General features: G+C 43.0%; 2 protein-coding genes across 2 annotated transcripts in view; both read right to left on the bottom strand.

The window, feature by feature from the left end:
* Nucleotides 1-578: 578 nt before the first annotated feature.
* On the bottom strand, nucleotides 579-3,977 carry atp6v0ca (ATPase H+ transporting V0 subunit ca). Its single transcript, XM_062531665.1, has 3 exons — nucleotides 3,732-3,977; nucleotides 2,120-2,303; nucleotides 579-1,953 (listed from the first exon to the last, which is right to left on the bottom strand). The coding sequence occupies exons 1-3, from the start codon at nucleotides 3,802-3,804 to the stop codon at nucleotides 1,749-1,751; spliced, it is 462 nt and encodes a 153-aa protein (XP_062387649.1). The 5' UTR covers nucleotides 3,805-3,977; the 3' UTR covers nucleotides 579-1,748.
* Nucleotides 3,978-8,174: 4,197 nt separating this feature from the next.
* The window catches only part of lasp1 (LIM and SH3 protein 1), a 16,402-nt gene continuing 7,698 nt past the window's right edge, over nucleotides 8,175-16,878 (bottom strand). The window contains exons 4-7 of the mRNA XM_062531664.1: nucleotides 16,438-16,545; nucleotides 11,877-11,964; nucleotides 11,571-11,677; nucleotides 8,175-10,273 (exon numbers count right to left, since the gene is read on the bottom strand). Coding sequence (XP_062387648.1) covers nucleotides 10,100-10,273; nucleotides 11,571-11,677; nucleotides 11,877-11,964; nucleotides 16,438-16,545 — 477 coding nt within the window. The 3' untranslated portion in view covers nucleotides 8,175-10,099. The remainder of the gene's footprint in view (nucleotides 10,274-11,570; nucleotides 11,678-11,876; nucleotides 11,965-16,437; nucleotides 16,546-16,878) is intronic.

The raw sequence follows: 16,878 nt of genomic DNA, 5'->3' as shown, positions 1-16,878 counted from the left end.
ACTAATGCTGCAGCATTTGAACTAGGGCAGGCCCATATGAAATTGGCAAAATGAATTCACTTCTTCAGTCTTTTTCATTAAAATGCTTCGCAACACAAAATACCTAAGGTGTTGCAACATACATTTTATTTATATATCAAACTATTGGATAAAGGATATTTCAACCCTAACCCCCCCTCCCCCAGAGTGCAATCTCTTATCACCCTGGCAGGTGGCAGTGCCCCCTTCTAGGCATTCAGCGCTGCCTACAGTTCAAAAACCTCTGTAGATAATCGGGCCATGCAACAAGCGTTATGTAGTGTTCGGTTGTGCTAAACCTGTCGGATTTCAGAGCTAGTTTGGTTGAGATGCAACACAATGACTTTCCGTGAAACAGATGGCAACCTTAGAGGTAATCCCTAACCTCACACAAACCCAGTACTGATGGCTACAAATACAAGCCTGTCCCACTCTGAATGTATCCAGAGTACAAGATAGTCTGCTTTGCTTGTCCAGACCCAGACATCACGTTTGAGACAAAAAAATCAATTTAAGAACAATTAAAGTCAGTTACATTAAGAAAGGTGGTGGAAGTTGAGGAGATTTATTTATTTATTTAGGAAATTGGACGGTTCGGCCTTTACTGACCTGCTTCGGCCAAATAATGCAACCAGAGACAGCAGAACTACAGATTAAAACGGTACAAGTGTTTGAGAATGTCTTCTTTGACTTTAAACACAAACATACACTTACATACACACACACACACACACCCGACCACATAGATACATGCGTGCTTACATACTTCCACTCACACACACATACATACACACACACTCACACACACATACACACACACATACCACACACACACTTATTTAACTTCCACACCAGTATCTGAGTACAGACAAACTATCTCCATGTTAACCAATGATTACATCCAGTGAAACTCCAAGCACTTAGAACAAAATTACCCACAGTGCAATTCACCTAGCTATACAGATATATATTTATATAATACACTTATTTATATAGAGAGCATTGGGATTCGATAAAGACTCTGTTCCTGTTAAACAGTTTCATGAACAATTGAAAATCTTCATAAATAATAAGTGGGAAAATAATTATATTTTGTATATTATTTGATAGGTCCTCAACATCGTGTGAAAATCAGAAATGGTCCCAAAATAATACTTAACAAAAAAAAAAAAGTTTGCATACATGAGGAAAATTAAAACAAAAATAACACACAAAACAAAAAATAAACACAAACAAGCAAAGCATAGCAAGGTCAAGGGAGGAAGGGATGCACTATCTAAACATACACACACTCACGCATACACACACGCGCACACACACACACACAGAACAAAGCACAGATTACACAGCGCATTTACAGAAGCGACTAAACGCAGGAGTACTGTACACAAGGAGAAAAGAGGAGCTTGTGTGTGTACACACACACACACACACACGCACATGCAAACATATATTCACTCTCTCTCACTCATTCAATTACTCAAACACATACACATTCTCCTCTCTGCTCTTGGGGTTGATGTAGTATATGTGGTGGTGGTTTTACAATGTTGATATTTATGGGTAGATTTTTCAATCCAGTATGGGTTTTTAACTTTAGTTTGTCATCATGTGTTTTGGTGACCGAGCGAATAGTGTGTGTGTGTGTGTGGGTGTATATATATATGTGTGTGTGTGTTGTATATGGTACGTGATTCTATGAGTCATGTGGAATGTTGTTCTCCCATCGTTTACTTGGTGGAGAGGATGAGAGCGACAATCAGGCCGTACAGCCCCAGCACCTCAGCGAAAATGAGGATGAGGATCATGCCGACGAAGAGCCGAGGCTGCTGGGCAGTGCCCCTGACGCCGGCGTCGCCCACGATTCCAATCGCAAAGCCAGCCGCCAAGCCACTTAGGCCCACGCTCAAGCCAGCACCCAAGTGCAGGAAACTCCTGAAGAGGTGTGAGAAGGGAGAGGAATGAAGCGAGATAAGACTTCCACGCTCATCACATGAGCAGTATTACAGGAGCATGTCAAAGCAGGAAGCAAGACTCATTTGGCCTATGATCATTACTCATTTACAGAATGTGTGTGATGCGTAAACCACAACAAACTTACTTGAAGAGTGAGACTGTCTCCGAGATGTTGTTGGCGATGAGCACAGCCACCACCAGCCCGTAGATGGCTATGATACCAGCCATGACCACTGGGATGATGGACTTCATGATCAGCTCTGGCCTCATCACAGACATGGCTGCAATTCCTGTGCCGCTCTTCGCTGTGCCATAGGCAGCACCTAAAGCTAGAGAGGCGGAAAGGGAAAAAAAAATGGTCCGCATATTAGAAAGCTGTTAGTGGAACAACTGATCCATATCCTAAGTTTGAACGTATAGTCAGTTGACAAAGTCCCACACAACGCTCTGTTCGATTCAAAAACCTTTTAGTAAATTAGTGACAACTCACTGCCCCAACATGGATCAGGGTCACTAATCTCACTTAAAAAAAAAAAAAAAAAAAACAGAACTTTGCAAAAGCATAGTGTAGTAACTAAGTAGTTTGTGAGTATACACACGTGTGTGTGTGTGTCTGTGTGTGTCTGTGTGTGTCTGTGTGTGTCTGTGTGTGTCTGTGTGTGTCTGTGTGTGTCTGTGTGTGTCTAGCCTGAGGGAGGAAGAGAGAGGAAATCTTAATTTAGAGAGGAAGGTCTAAGCAAATATCCCAACTAATGAGCGCCATACCAACACCTATGCCTCAAATACTAAGGCTTGTGACACATGAGAGGAGTCTGGAGTACTGTTGGTGTGTAGGCCTAACACTTCAGCTCACACGTTATGACAATGAAAACGCATTTATGACTACAGTTTCCCTGTACTGTTGTAACCTAATGGGAAGATGCAGCCTTCCTCTTGCGCTCTCCGTCGCGATACACGATTACACACGAAAATGGCCGAAGCCGCCCACGGGGTTTTCCTGCGCGTTTAGCAAACACTGACTTAACCAGAGAGCGTAGTATTTTTGCAATGACAAAAAATCATCAGGATATGAAGATTTGTCGTTAACTGACGGGGCTCATTACTGCAGCGAGTCACTGAAAGAACGCTCCTCCGCATCTGAGTGCAATCATTGAATTGCACCTTGCTCGGCTTATTTGCTAGTGACTTGACGGCAGCAGCTAAATCAATGACATTAGATGGTGGATGGGAGGTCAAGCCAAATATAGTCGAAATTACTTAAAGCCATACGATAACTAACCATAAAAATACTAAAATTTCAGATGACATGTTTAATTATCTTCACATAGACTATATGAAATTAAGATAGTTTATGCTATGCCATTGATGTTTCGACTTCAATGTATCGGTTGACAATGGCAACATTCGCTTAAGTCGTCTTTATTTTTAGATGAATAGCAACATTTTTTTGCCATGACGTCTAGTAAAAAATAATCAAACTAAATAAATAATTTATAAATCTACGTCAAACACAACGTCATCTACCGTGATGGAACCCTTCGCGCATCCCTTCCCCCTCGAGCAGGTACGCCGAGGTGATCGCCCAGATCCGCGGGACGTAGGCTATCGTCGCCCAGCCAGCCGTGACACCCTACCATCTCTAGTTCCAGCTAGAAATAAGTCTAGATCCTGACATGATAACCCCCAGCACACCGTAACCCATAAATACATGCGTTGACAATGCAGAGTCTGCTAAGGATGAATGAAATTTCACTTACCACTGAAGACCATTGCGGCGGATGCTCCCATCACTGCAAAGAACGGGGAATATTCGGGGCTTGAGGCGGACATTCTTCTGATGCTACAATGAAACGTACAAAAAAGAAACTATGAATAGCTACCTTAAAGGTTTCACTGCGGTATCTGCTCAAACTACTCTGAATAGAACACGAGGCCTGCGCCAACACGGTTTGAGGCAGCTACGGATCTAGTCTTCCACAGATCACCGGCGAAGAGGATGAAAATGGCGAAATGTAGAGTGTCACATGATCAGTCATCACCGTGCGGCCCATTTCCGCTTTTCAGGGATGACACACACTTCCAAATGAATTTAGATGAAATTAGGTGATACATATATATTTTACAGTCATTTAAAGAACCATTTATCAACATTATTATGTAGTCAAATTGTCATGTTATCTGCTATGCGCTCATTGAATCCTTCGATATTATATTTCACCCCTAAAGTTAGAATGGTACGGTCCATTGCAGACTGTCACAGGGATGTGTGAATTGCCCCAGCATATGCATCAGGAATTACAGGTTGACAACAAACTGAGTCCGATTTCATGTCTATCAATTTAATTATCGTTAATTAATGTGTTGCATGTGTCCCATGCATGTAACTCTGCAAACATGCTAAGTAGGCTACAGAGTAAAGTCCAATAGATGTGGTCTTGGCTAGATGCTGACAGTTCAGATGGTCGGTAGCCTAATAGGCATATAGCCTACAAAAATGCCCACATGGGCAAACCACATAATTGATATATAGCCTTCGTTATTTATTTATAATGCCTACGACAACCATGTATAGAGCTAGATCGATAGGCCTATATTTATTTATGTAGGCTAATTGATGCATTGTTCCAGTGGTTTAAGGTTTTGGGAAATGTGAGAATTTTACAACTTCCACTCAGCTGTGGGTCATGTGACAGGTCTTATGATTGTGAGTATGGGAGAGTCCAGTGGAGAACCGAGACTGACTTCGTTTGAGTCACTCACTCACACACACACACACACACACACACACACACACACACACACACACACACACACACACACACACACACACACACACACACACACACACACGCACACACACGCAACACACACCCACGTGAGCGTGCGTGTGACTGAAAATTCCTGATTTATGACCACCATAGGCCTACAGTCTGTGATGCACGGACCCAACATGAAATAGAAGCTTATTAGCCTACTGAACATTTTATGAAATCCGTTTGACAATTTCAGTGAAGGCTGTTAAGCGACCGTGGATTAGCCTAGGTCTCGACTTTTGTGGGGTTTTTTTTTTTTTTTAAATAATAATAATAATTATTATTATCTGTTTAATTCAGTTCGGCTTTAGATAGCCTATGGATAAAGAAGACAGCGGATGGGCCTGTGAATTCAGTTTTGATAAACTGAAATGTTGCTGTTGGAATCTTCACTATACGTTAATTCCGATATCATCCACATGGTGTCGCTAAATACATGCATGTTTCACTCTGATGCTACGTGTCACATAAAGAGTTATGTGTCAAAAGCACACACTCACATGCACTAATTTCAACACATGCGCGATGCTACTTCAGTTATGAATTCAAGCGCGGTCATGGCACCACTGGCACAGCTCCAGCCTTTACGCAAATGGAAAGCTCACCAGACAGCCTATAGCTAAAATTGTCTATTATGAAGCAGGTATCCCTTGCATGTCTCCCTCTGTCAGGATGGCACACTTGTTCTAAGCCTCTCCTAAACGTTGAAAAAATATGATTGAAGGCTATTATATTAATAATATTAGGTAATTTGACTTAGGCCTACAGCGATGCAGGACTATTTATTTATTTATTTTTTTCTATTTTTTATCAGTACTGGAAAGTATCCTCATTAGGTCAGACGAGCATGGGGAGGTTATTTATCTTCATACGCGTTTATTGAACAAAGAAATATATTCATAATGTGCTTTGCCGACAAAATCACAAGGAAACACTATGCACAAGTATATCGGGGAGGGGGAGGGGGAGGGGGAGGGGGGGGGGGGGATAGTAACATTTTCCAAACCCTTCTTGCTGTACAGTGTGAATTAGAGTTCAGAGTGAGGGGTTGAAGAGCAGGTGGACAAACGTGCACAGGAAACAGTCAGCATCAGATGAACCGGGCCATCTGAGCGCCGACCATTAATATGTCCACTATGAGAGGAAATGTTTTCCCATTAACATCTTCTCATCTTTCCATTGTTCGTCCAGATGTTCAATTATGTCCTGTTGTTGTGACAGCGCCCAGATGCCCATGTCCAATCCACAATACGCTATCCCTAGTATTGCCTCCTAAAATTAAACAGCGTATTTCAGACTGCATGTCACAGTGGATCTGCATCGACAATTGACGAACTGTGTGCCACACGTATTATGGTCCCTCTTGGGTATCTCCACGGCTCAGAGGATGCCAGTGAATTCATCGATGTAGACGAATATATCGAGCCTGCAGGAAGTGTGTAGTTTTTATTAGGCTACCATGCTTTCCGATTTTTTTTCATCCATAAATGCACACATCAAATGACAAAATGTAAAGAACATTCGTAGATCAGATGACATCACCACAAAACACACATCATTTCACGATTCGTCACCAAACAAATTGTCAAAATTGTCCAAAGCGCGGTTTGGCCTGTAGCACTTTTAAGACATTTATCTCACCTTTGTACAGACGAACACCAGGGATCTGGCTCATTCGCGATATGTGGCAACCCGTCACGTCTTAGGCTAGCCTACATCATAGCATGTAGATGATATACGACAGGAAAACAAGCGCGATGATGGCGAAGAACATCAGAACCAAGATGTCCAACATGGTGTTTGTCGGTCGGACCGGGAAGATAACCCGCGTTTGTATGACAAAGATATGTGGTAGGACAGGCCCGGGACAAACACCGGCGACAGTCGGACTAGATCGGGAATCACCGGAGCGGAATAAATTTCGCAGCTGCGGGAGACCCCTCCCCAGCAGATGCGCTCCGTGGGTTCTAGAACATTACAAATGAAATGGCATGGGTGCGTGCCGCTATGGTGCGTGCAAGGAGTTGTGCCATCCTTGTTTGACATTGCCTCAAAATCATCCATTCGTCTGACATATTGGAACAGAGAGACAAAGAAGAACATCCGATTAAAAAATATCTTTTTTTATTGACAGCAGAATCGGTACAATTCCACGTGCATAACTGAACAGCGCGAGAATGAGCGGACGTCCTCATAGCGGAACACCTGGCCGATGCTGCACAAATACTGTGCTGTCTTCACTAGGCTACACAAAAAATAACGCAACAGTGTCAAATTCCAAACAGAAGTCATGTGTAGGCCTACAATGAATGTTTGTGTCCAAACAGGTATGTTTGCTATGGGAGGGAAATAGGTAAGGCTGATACAATATGATATTTGGGTTAGGGGACTAGGACAGGACCAGCTGGTTGTGTTGTGATCATTTAAAGTTTTTTTCTTTCAATTTAAACTGACATTTCACTATGGCGCTGGGGTGTAAAAAAATAGGTATTAAGATTACATAGGCCTACTCTCCCACATAAACCAGACATCACTCAAGTCTAAGCCATACTGTGTGTAGGCCTATGACTTCAAGACTGTGTGGGGATACAAGACCCCCCCCATGTCCATCTGCACATGTGCACAAAGGTGCCAATGTTGGATTCATTGAGGCATCAGAGAAGTGGCATACACTAGGCTATTTCATATTAAAATGTTGCAGTAGTAGCTCTGGACACTCAGAGTGGCCATTACACACAGTGATAGGTAACACTACAATAATGACAAGAGAAGACTGGGTATCTTGCATTGTGCTAACCCCTCCATATAGCTTGCTGCAATTACAGCACGAAATACATAGGCTTATGTGAATGCTTGTGGTATGGATTTATATTAGCAATTATTTTCTAACTGCTTTCCCCTCCCTCTGAGTCTAGAGATGTCCCCCCACAAACTCAAACCATGAACCAACAGTGGACAATTAGTAATCACCCCTCTATCACTATAATACACAGGTCTTGTAATTACATACACACACACACACAAACACACATGCATTCTCAGACGGACAGACAGACAGACTCACACATACACACACACAATGTGCATGCACAAACACACTTGCCATTTTTTTCTCTCCACGGTCTCACATCGCAATAACACCGATGCCTGATATATTTCTTTTTTTGTGTGTCTTTGACAATATCTAAATGCCACACTGAAAAAAATCAGAGGGGAAAGAGATGTGAGGAGGACTTTGAGTGTCTCCCTCAAGTGGTCAAATCATCCACTGGGCTGTTGTTTTCTTTTTTTTTTCTCACATGTGCATGGTAGGCCTGCTCTAGAACGGAGACCAGCAGAAACCATTTTGGCTCGAGCTTGTTTCAGAGACACAGGCCTCTCTTGGTATACAAATAAACGTTTTTTTTCTTTTTTATTTCAATGATATTCATATTGGCATTTAAACTGTCTCTTACAACAGCAATGGAGACGAGGAATGGAAACAGCATGACAAAATAAAAGTCACAACAATAAGTGATGTCATAAAGAAGAGCATTTGATCACTGATAGTTTTACAGAACACACAATGTCCCAGAAGAGAAATGAGACAAACAAACAAACAAAACAAAAAAAAGAATGAGAGTTCAAAGGAATGACTTAACATTGTGCTTCGCCTGGTTTTGTCCGGGCCAGTCTTTGTCAGCCCCACCTCATCCAAGGCTGGCAAAAGACACCACTCCACACCAACCCAGTCCCCAATGCCATATGAGGTTATGAGATGAGTCTGCAGCCCCAACAGCAAGCCATTCTTATATCGACAGGCATGTTGTTGACTGAAACACGGGCAGTACTTTCAGTGATGACAGGACAAGGAACCAAAACAAATTTTTATCTGTGCATTTGCAGCAAATGCCCCCATATATATTTTGATCAGTGTGTGAATGACAAGAGTGCAGATGTGACACACATCAATGTGCTTTATCTTATTTGTTTATTTTCTCTCTTTTTTTGTAAATGCATTTTTATTTGTTGTAGTTCCCTACCTTGTCATCACAGAGACTACATGCTCACCAAACATGCTGAAGAAACCGTGACAGTTCAGTTCAGAGTGCAACTCCCTGACGGACAGTGTTGTCACCGCAGAATGCTCACTGTGCTCCTCACATCACACCCACTGTGACACTATTAGGGCGGGAGTGGGAGTTCATTAACATAAGATTCCAGTTTGACTACAATACCCATAATCCAAGAGGTCATGCTGGCACTGGAGATGTTGATGTAAAAACATAACTATGGCATATATACAGGCATCAGACATTATACTTAAAGCGCTGAGTCCTCTGCTGTGTCCCCACCATGTTCCAAAGCCCAAAAATCTAGTCCTGACTGGCCGTGAGATTCCGTGAGATTCTCCCACGCTCATATCCGATGCCCGTGGACAAACCTCTGAGATTTGTCTATTAAGACAAAAGGGAATGATCACAAGTCTAAAATTCAAGCTTCATTGACTGACTACCATTGAGATTTTACACTATGCCTGACTGACAAAATATACAGCTGATTATGAGTTGAAGAAGGGAAAAAAAACAAAAAACAAGAAAAATTAAAGGAGTATATGCTTGCGCTTGTTGTCATGACAACTGGAGCAAAAATGATTGGGGTGGGGTCCTGTTTGTTTAGGAAGTGCTGTTTCAGATGACCCCTGATTTACTGACTGAAGCCTACAGGTCTGTGTGCATCAGTTAAGATATGTACTGAGTGTATATGTGTGTGTTAATGTACACATATGTATCCATACAGGTGTAGGTGTGTCATTAAGACTTTAAGTGCCACTTGTGATAGCACCCTCTCTGGGTCGAGACAGATGCAGTCAGGCAGAGAGAGACAGACCGACAAGACTGAAAGAAAGACAAAAGAAATAGACAGACAGACAGACGGGAAAGGGGGGGCCGACACACCATGACTGTAGACAGACATCACAGACACACAGGTAGAAGGGATGTGGGGCGGTGCTAAGGGTACAGTTTAGTGATTATATGCAGATTTCCATGAGAGTTCTGCTGTACAGAGATGAGCCTGTTTACGTTTTTCGACAAACACACAACTTATGTTTGTATACGAGATGAAGAGAGAAAACAAAAAAAATAAAAAATAAAATAAAAAGCGCTTTTAACATGAGATGGCACTGGGCTGTGGCGTGGTCAGATCAGACACACACACTCACGAGCCCTCCCTTCCTCTCCCTTCCCTCCAGTCTGTTTTTCCCCCCCTCTATCCCCCTTTCTCCTCTCTCTCTCTCTTTCTCTCTCTCTGTCTCTCCATCCCCGTCGCCCTCAGATGGCCTCCACGTAGTTGGCGGGCAGCATGCCGACCTGGCCGGTGCGCTCCACCCGGCCGTACATCCAGCCCTCGTCGATCTGCTGCACGTCCATGATCACGTCGCCGTCCACGAAGGACACCTCGTCAGTGTCGGCTGCCGCGTAGTCGTACACGGCCCGGTACCGCTTCTGCAAAGGCAAAAAACACCCACACCGTTATTTATTCATTTTTTGTATATTTTTTTTGGGGGGGGGGGCGTTTAATGCCTTTTTATTGATAGAGACAGTGAAGAGTGACAGGAAGTGAACGGGAGTGAGAGCGGAGGTGGGATCCGGAAAGGACCACGGGGCGAGAATCGAACCCGGGTGCGTGGTGCAGGTGCCCCAGCCAGTTGTGCCACAGCTGGGGCCACCTACACAGTTATTAACAGCTATGGATTAAGAGTGTGATTGTTTTAGTGGACTTCCCATACATACTGCACAGAAAACCCAGGCACGTGTTTATTTTGTGCGCAATAATTTTGCACAAGAAATGTCTTACATATGACTAAATGTCCTTTCTGAATACTTGATTCTTCTCAATGCGAAAGTTTGATCCCGTGTTTTGTTTCTTTGCCTTCCACCAGAGGAAAAGATCAGTGGAGTTGAACATTTTATTGCAGACCATCAGGGAGGTGTGTGTGTGTGTGTGTGTGTGTGTGTGTGTGTGTGTGTCAGACCATCAGGGAGGTAGGTGTGTGTGTGTATGTGTGTCAGACCATCAGGGAGGTGTGTGTGTGTGTGTGTGTGTGTGTGTGTGTGTGTGTGTGTGTTCATGTTTAGTGTGTGTGATGGGAGTATGCCTGAGCTCAGTAAGGTGAGAGTGAGTTTGAGAGAGGGCAAGTGTGTGTTCAGTAGAGACAGTAGGCCTTTTCACACTACTTTCTTTCTGCAATTATTGCACCTGTATCGCTGTACACCTGTCTTTTTTTATACAGGTGGAATGGGGGGGGGGGGGTATTGTTCTGCCATTGACAGTAGTCACAAAGGTGACTGATAAGTCATTCAAATCAACCAAACCTCTTCAGTCAATCTGTAATGTTACGTACAATGTTTCCACAAACCAAAGCTAGACCACTTGAATGGAGTTCGGGTTGCAACCGGATGATGGATATCCTAAAATCCAGCGCTAAAGCAATCCAACTGCTCCGTAGCGATGCTCCTCCAGTGTTGTTTGCACCTCGAAAGACATCATATGCTGCATGTCATGTCAGATTTCCCTATTTGATCATCATGCCTCCTGGCACACGTACCAAGGGCAGCATCTGTCGCCTCTTTTTTAGTCAAGTAATGTGGCCCAATGGCGTCTCTTCTCTTCTCTGCGTGATTTCTATAATAAAAAGGCCTAGTGTTCTTGTGTATTCAGTATAGTGTGTGTGTGTGTGTGTGTGTGTATATAATATATATGTGTGTGTGTGTGTGTGTGTGTGTGCGTGTGAGAGATTACCCCGGCGCTGGGAGGAGGAGCAGCAGCAGCCTGACGCACTGGCGCTGGCGCTGGCTCGGGCTCAGGCTCGTAGTGGAAGTTCTGAGGGGCGGCGGGAGGCTGGTACGCTACACAGCACACAAGGACCAGGGGGGACAGACCGTTAGCAACAGCACACACACACAGCCATGACACTCAATTAGACAACTGGAAATTAGCAAATTGGCATGGTCAAATTACTTGAAGATGATTTATGCTCTATATTTAGAATGAGTGGAAGTGTGTGTGTGTGTGTGTGTGTGTGTGTGTGTTTGTGTGGGTGTCTACCTGAGGTAGTATTTTGCTGAGGTGGAGGTTGTTGGGGCGGTCCCTCTCCACCCATTCGGCTCTTCTCAAAGTCTTCATGATACTTGATCTGGAGTGGAAACAAAGAGACACACACACACACAGAACCAATTAACATCAGAAACAATTAATTTATACAATTAAGACCCAGATAATTATGCAACAGTTACATGGCGTGAGAAAAGATGCACTTGGCTTGTTGCAAATTAGGACTGGCCTTGTGGCGATTAGAGGGGGGTATTTAATACTTGGGGAAGGAGTTAAACGTGAGGAGAGTTAAGGTGCTGGTCAGAACAAGTTGACGGTTAACCAAGCCAAACCAAACCAATGTCACTCTCAACCAACCTAATGGCCTTGTGATGGTGAAGCCAAACGTACAGGAGGTGTGCAAGGGTGCGTTGGGTCCAACCAAAAGTGTTTGTCATTTAGCTTTAAAAAAATTGTCACTCGTCCACTGATTAATGGAGGCTAAGCATGCGATAAGAGAGCAAACGCCATCTGGGTTTGTTGGCTCCACAGAAATATATAATTGGGTATCGTCTGTATAGCTGTGGAAGTTTACATTATGCTGACTGATAATGTTTCCTAATGGAAGCATATATAGGGAGAAAAGCAGAGGACCCAGACAGGTCCCTTGGGCCACAACAAAGGGCAAATCACGTTTTACAGACACATGATCCTAGACTGACATATCCTCCTGAGACCCGGCCATTCATTTTTGTCCTCTGTAGGGGACATCAGTCTAAGTCTTATGAAGGAAATACCATTCATGCCAACTATTTCAATCCTTTTGTACTCTCAAGAGGACATCCTGGGCTTTCTGGTGATACCACAATTATGTGGGTTGGGTTAACAGATTTCACAAATTTTATTTTCAAAATGGCGGCTATTGAGTTTTTTTCATTTCATGGCAGCAACAGAGTTAATTGACCATTTTTTGTCATTATTATGTGTTTTATTGCACACAGTCAATTTGTGTCATAAAAATGACAGTCTCAACTTGAATTCAGAGAGATTTCAGAAAGATCCAGCAATTCTAACACCTTCAAAACATAACTTTTGTTCAATGTCCTCTGTAGTGGACATCGGGACTTAGTACCCCCTGCTTTTTAACCAATTTCTAAGTTTTAGAAGGCAGAGGGTTGAGTGAGACAACAAGGTCTTTTCTACTTATTTCTAATAAATATAAAGGAGATACAGGATAAAAGGGGATCCCTTAAGGTACAATACAGCCCCAGAAGCAGTGTGTAAGCTAGAGCTTTAAGGTTTATTAAGAAATAAGTACATCGTAGGTGAATTTGCCTCAATGTACATTGCCCAATTTGTAAAAAGGTGTATTTTGGGCAACTGATTACTCCATTTACCTGTAAATGATTATTTGCCACTCCTAAAAGTGCTTTCACATTTACATTATCCATCAAGCATCCCTTTAGTGTACCTCTGCCATCCTAGGATGCCCTGAACAGTAACGTTTCATTCATCTCTTGGGTCTTTGGCACAGGGGTCAGAGGTCAAATAATGAGAGTCCCTATCATGGTGTATACTCTCTGATGCCCTCACAGCAAGCCATTGCACTTCTTCAACACATGTTCATTAAAGGGAGAGTGTAGTAACCCCTCCAAACCTAAAACCTAGCTCTACAGTGTGCCATGTATACAGACTGGCTGCAACACTGATAAGCCAGGCTCATTATTATGGCTGTCTGAATGCTTATTCAGCCATTATGGCAACACTTAATGCTATATAACACTACTTATTGTAGTAGCCATCTCTGAAAGCTATGTTAAAAACACTTGAGGGGGAGCAAAGCCTTTCTTGGCCACCTATTTGCCTGTAATATCTCACATACCCTAACAATCCATTGACTTTAATGCAATACTATTACTACACATTCATAATTCCCATAGGGTTAGGACATTCGGATAGTCCCGATGTCCTCTGCAGAGGACATCTGATAACTCAGCAACTAAAAACATTTTTGGATTTTTTTTTGCTGCAGCATGTTTCTTTAGACCAAAATACTTAAATCATCAAAAAAAAATCTCAAAATTAAAACTTTTTTTTCCCCGGGTCTCAGGAGGATAAAGGTCTCTGCCAGTAATGTAGGTTTGAATCCAGTTTAAAACATTATCAGAGAGACCAACCCACTTTGCAAGGCGGTGAATATTATATAGCTTTGGTGTATCAAAAGTGCTATCTGATTAACATTGATGTATATACAGTACAGAACACGCCATATCAAAAAGGCAGTGTGCACAGCAAATCTAACTAGTCATTTCCAGATGAAAGATGGGACTGAGAAGTGAAAAGAAAAGGAAAGTTATATTTGCATAGATTTTCTTTTTTTCCCCATAGATCTGGCTTGGAATCATTTTTTTATAAGAAAGCGACTCTTAGCACCCTTGCGCAAACAACGGAGCTTTCAACCCACCATTGTTTCACCACTCGTACACTACGGAACGTTTTGTTGATTTTGAATTCAACCCAGTCCTTGTAAGATCAGGAGACTGGGTAAGTGTTTCTTGCAGTACCTCTTATATCCAGCAGATGACACCACTGTGTCACTCTTACAGGGGCGTTGTCTAAAACTGACGGGGCTTGCGAGCCAGAATCGGCCCACATTTTATTTAAACATAGCAAAGGGTGGAACGCTTTGAATGGAGGAGGCCTGACGCTAGACACCAAGAGAAGCCAATAAGAAAGCTCGGCTGATGTGTGACGTTATTCAAAAATGTGCGTGCCACTCTGACAAGATGATTGCAAGTAAAGGGTGAATCACTAGATGCTGAATGTCAGCAGCCTGTTTTTTTGGGGACTATCATTAAACTGATTCACATTTGTGGAAGTGAGCATACACCATTGTGACGGACATGGAGAACAGTCAGAGGCGGGATTGCAGCAGGGTTTCCGGCTTGTTTCGCTACACACCCAAGACCGTCTGACCGTGACACCATGTGGGCAGGCCATCTGACAGTAAAACTAGATACTATCTAAAAACTTAAAGGGAATGACACAGCAAAACGGAACTCCAGGACGTCTTCATTAGCTAGGAAACCATGCCCCTGTCCACAGAGAGGCCCTGGGTGGCGCAATCCCAGAGATCAGAAAGTGATGCAGGTACATCCCTTTGAGTTATAATCCTAGAGCGGGGGAAAATCTCTTCCATAGGAGAGGTTTGTGTGTGTGTGTGTGTGTGTGTGTGTGTGTTTGTGTGTGTTTCTTAACACATCCGAAAAGGAAAACCGTTCCTAGGGACAAATCACACAGGAGACATATTAAGTCCATCCCGGCCAATAAACTAAAACGTTTAAAGATGTGAGTGAAAAAGAAAGAAAAAGGCCAAAAAAAAACACAAAAGGAAAGAATCGTGAGAAACAAATTGCAGCAAGACCTAAAAAAAAAAAACAGTCAGAAAAGCACACACATAGTCAGATTAGGTTATCTAAGAGAACAACTGGAATGAATATGGGCATGTACAAACATGGTCCCATATGTGAACTCTGCATATCTTGCATACTGAGCGCTTTTCAGTAAAGAACTCCAAACTCATTTTCCGAGAAGAATTTAGCACAAACCTCTTTTTTGCCTCTAGAAATTAGCTTGCAGCAGGTTATACGGTTTGATAATCAGTGTTTTGTTAGATTTCAGTATTTTTGTTAGATCCACACAAGGGTTGCCTTACACACACATTTCCCCCCCCTAAAGTTGTGTTGGTTTAGTGAATTATTGCTCTTTTTGAATCAAGCAATAAGGTTTAAAAATGCAACTCTAAGCAGTCCCGTTTAATGCTTCTCTCTCTTCACACACACACACACACAGATGCTTTTTTCTTGCTTTGTCAAGATTTCTGAGTCTGTTAGTACTGAACGCTACCAACCAAGTGAGGGGAAACATGCTAACTCACACCATGCTCAGGCTAGGCTCACTGCTTACCAACCACATTATCTGACGCACTGCAATATGGGAACAAACACAAGTTTAAGAAATACAAACATAGCTGCTGGCTCCACTTTCACCTCAACCCAAAGTCAGAAATTATGAAACACATTGATATGAAGTGAACAGAGCTGCACAAATTCAAACTGGTCTCCTCATGTACATGCATTTGTATGGATGCATTGTTTTGTAGGTACTGTATGCACTGTTTGTGTAAAAAAGAGACAACCATTAATGTGTGTGTGTGTGTGTGTGTGTGTGTGTGTGTGTGTGAGAGAGAGTGTGAGAGAGACAAAAAAACGAACAACCGACACAGCATGGAGGATGAGACATGTCTAGCCTCTTTCTCATATGAACCTACATGACTCCCAGTGAAAAAAGGGATAGATCACTTTTCCCCATCCTCCTTCACTCCCCCTCCATGACTACCGGTATATACATATCTAAATGTCAACGTTGTCCCAACTCATCATCTCCTCTCCCACTTTTGAACAATCTAGTTGCCCACTAAAAGGCCACTGATCTCATATAGATAAAAGGATGTCTGTGTGTGTGTGTGTGTGTGTGTGTGTGTGTGTGTGTGTGTGTGTGAGAGAGAAAGACTTACGTTGCTGATCTGGTCCTGTGTTTTCTTGAGTCTCTGCATCTCTGGCGTGTCGGTCACAACACTGAAGCCCTTCCCTTTGCTCTTCTCAAACTCCTCTTTGTACAGCACCTATATGGACAGAAATACCAACAAACTCAACAGTCTGCACACTGCCAACTGAGGATGAGGCTGAGAGTGGATACCCACCCCCACCCCCACCCCCACCCACCGGAGATGTGAAATGTGGGGGAACACAAGCGTAAGTGACTTTTGAGTTCACCACTAGTCATGGTAGATCTAGTAATCAGTATCATTCATAACCACTGAAATCCAGCTGACACACAGCTGACCTTGTTAGCCCACTCTTCGAAACACACACACACACACACACACACACACACTCGTTTCACGCCCCCTCAAAGCCGGATTACCACGAGTTAATCATCATCAGTCTGGACTGCT

This window comes from Sardina pilchardus, chromosome 3, assembly GCF_963854185.1.
Source record: "Sardina pilchardus chromosome 3, fSarPil1.1, whole genome shotgun sequence".
In the NCBI taxonomy this organism is placed as follows: Eukaryota; Metazoa; Chordata; class Actinopteri; order Clupeiformes; family Clupeidae; genus Sardina; species Sardina pilchardus.
This window is presented reverse-complemented; position numbering and strand designations above follow the sequence as displayed.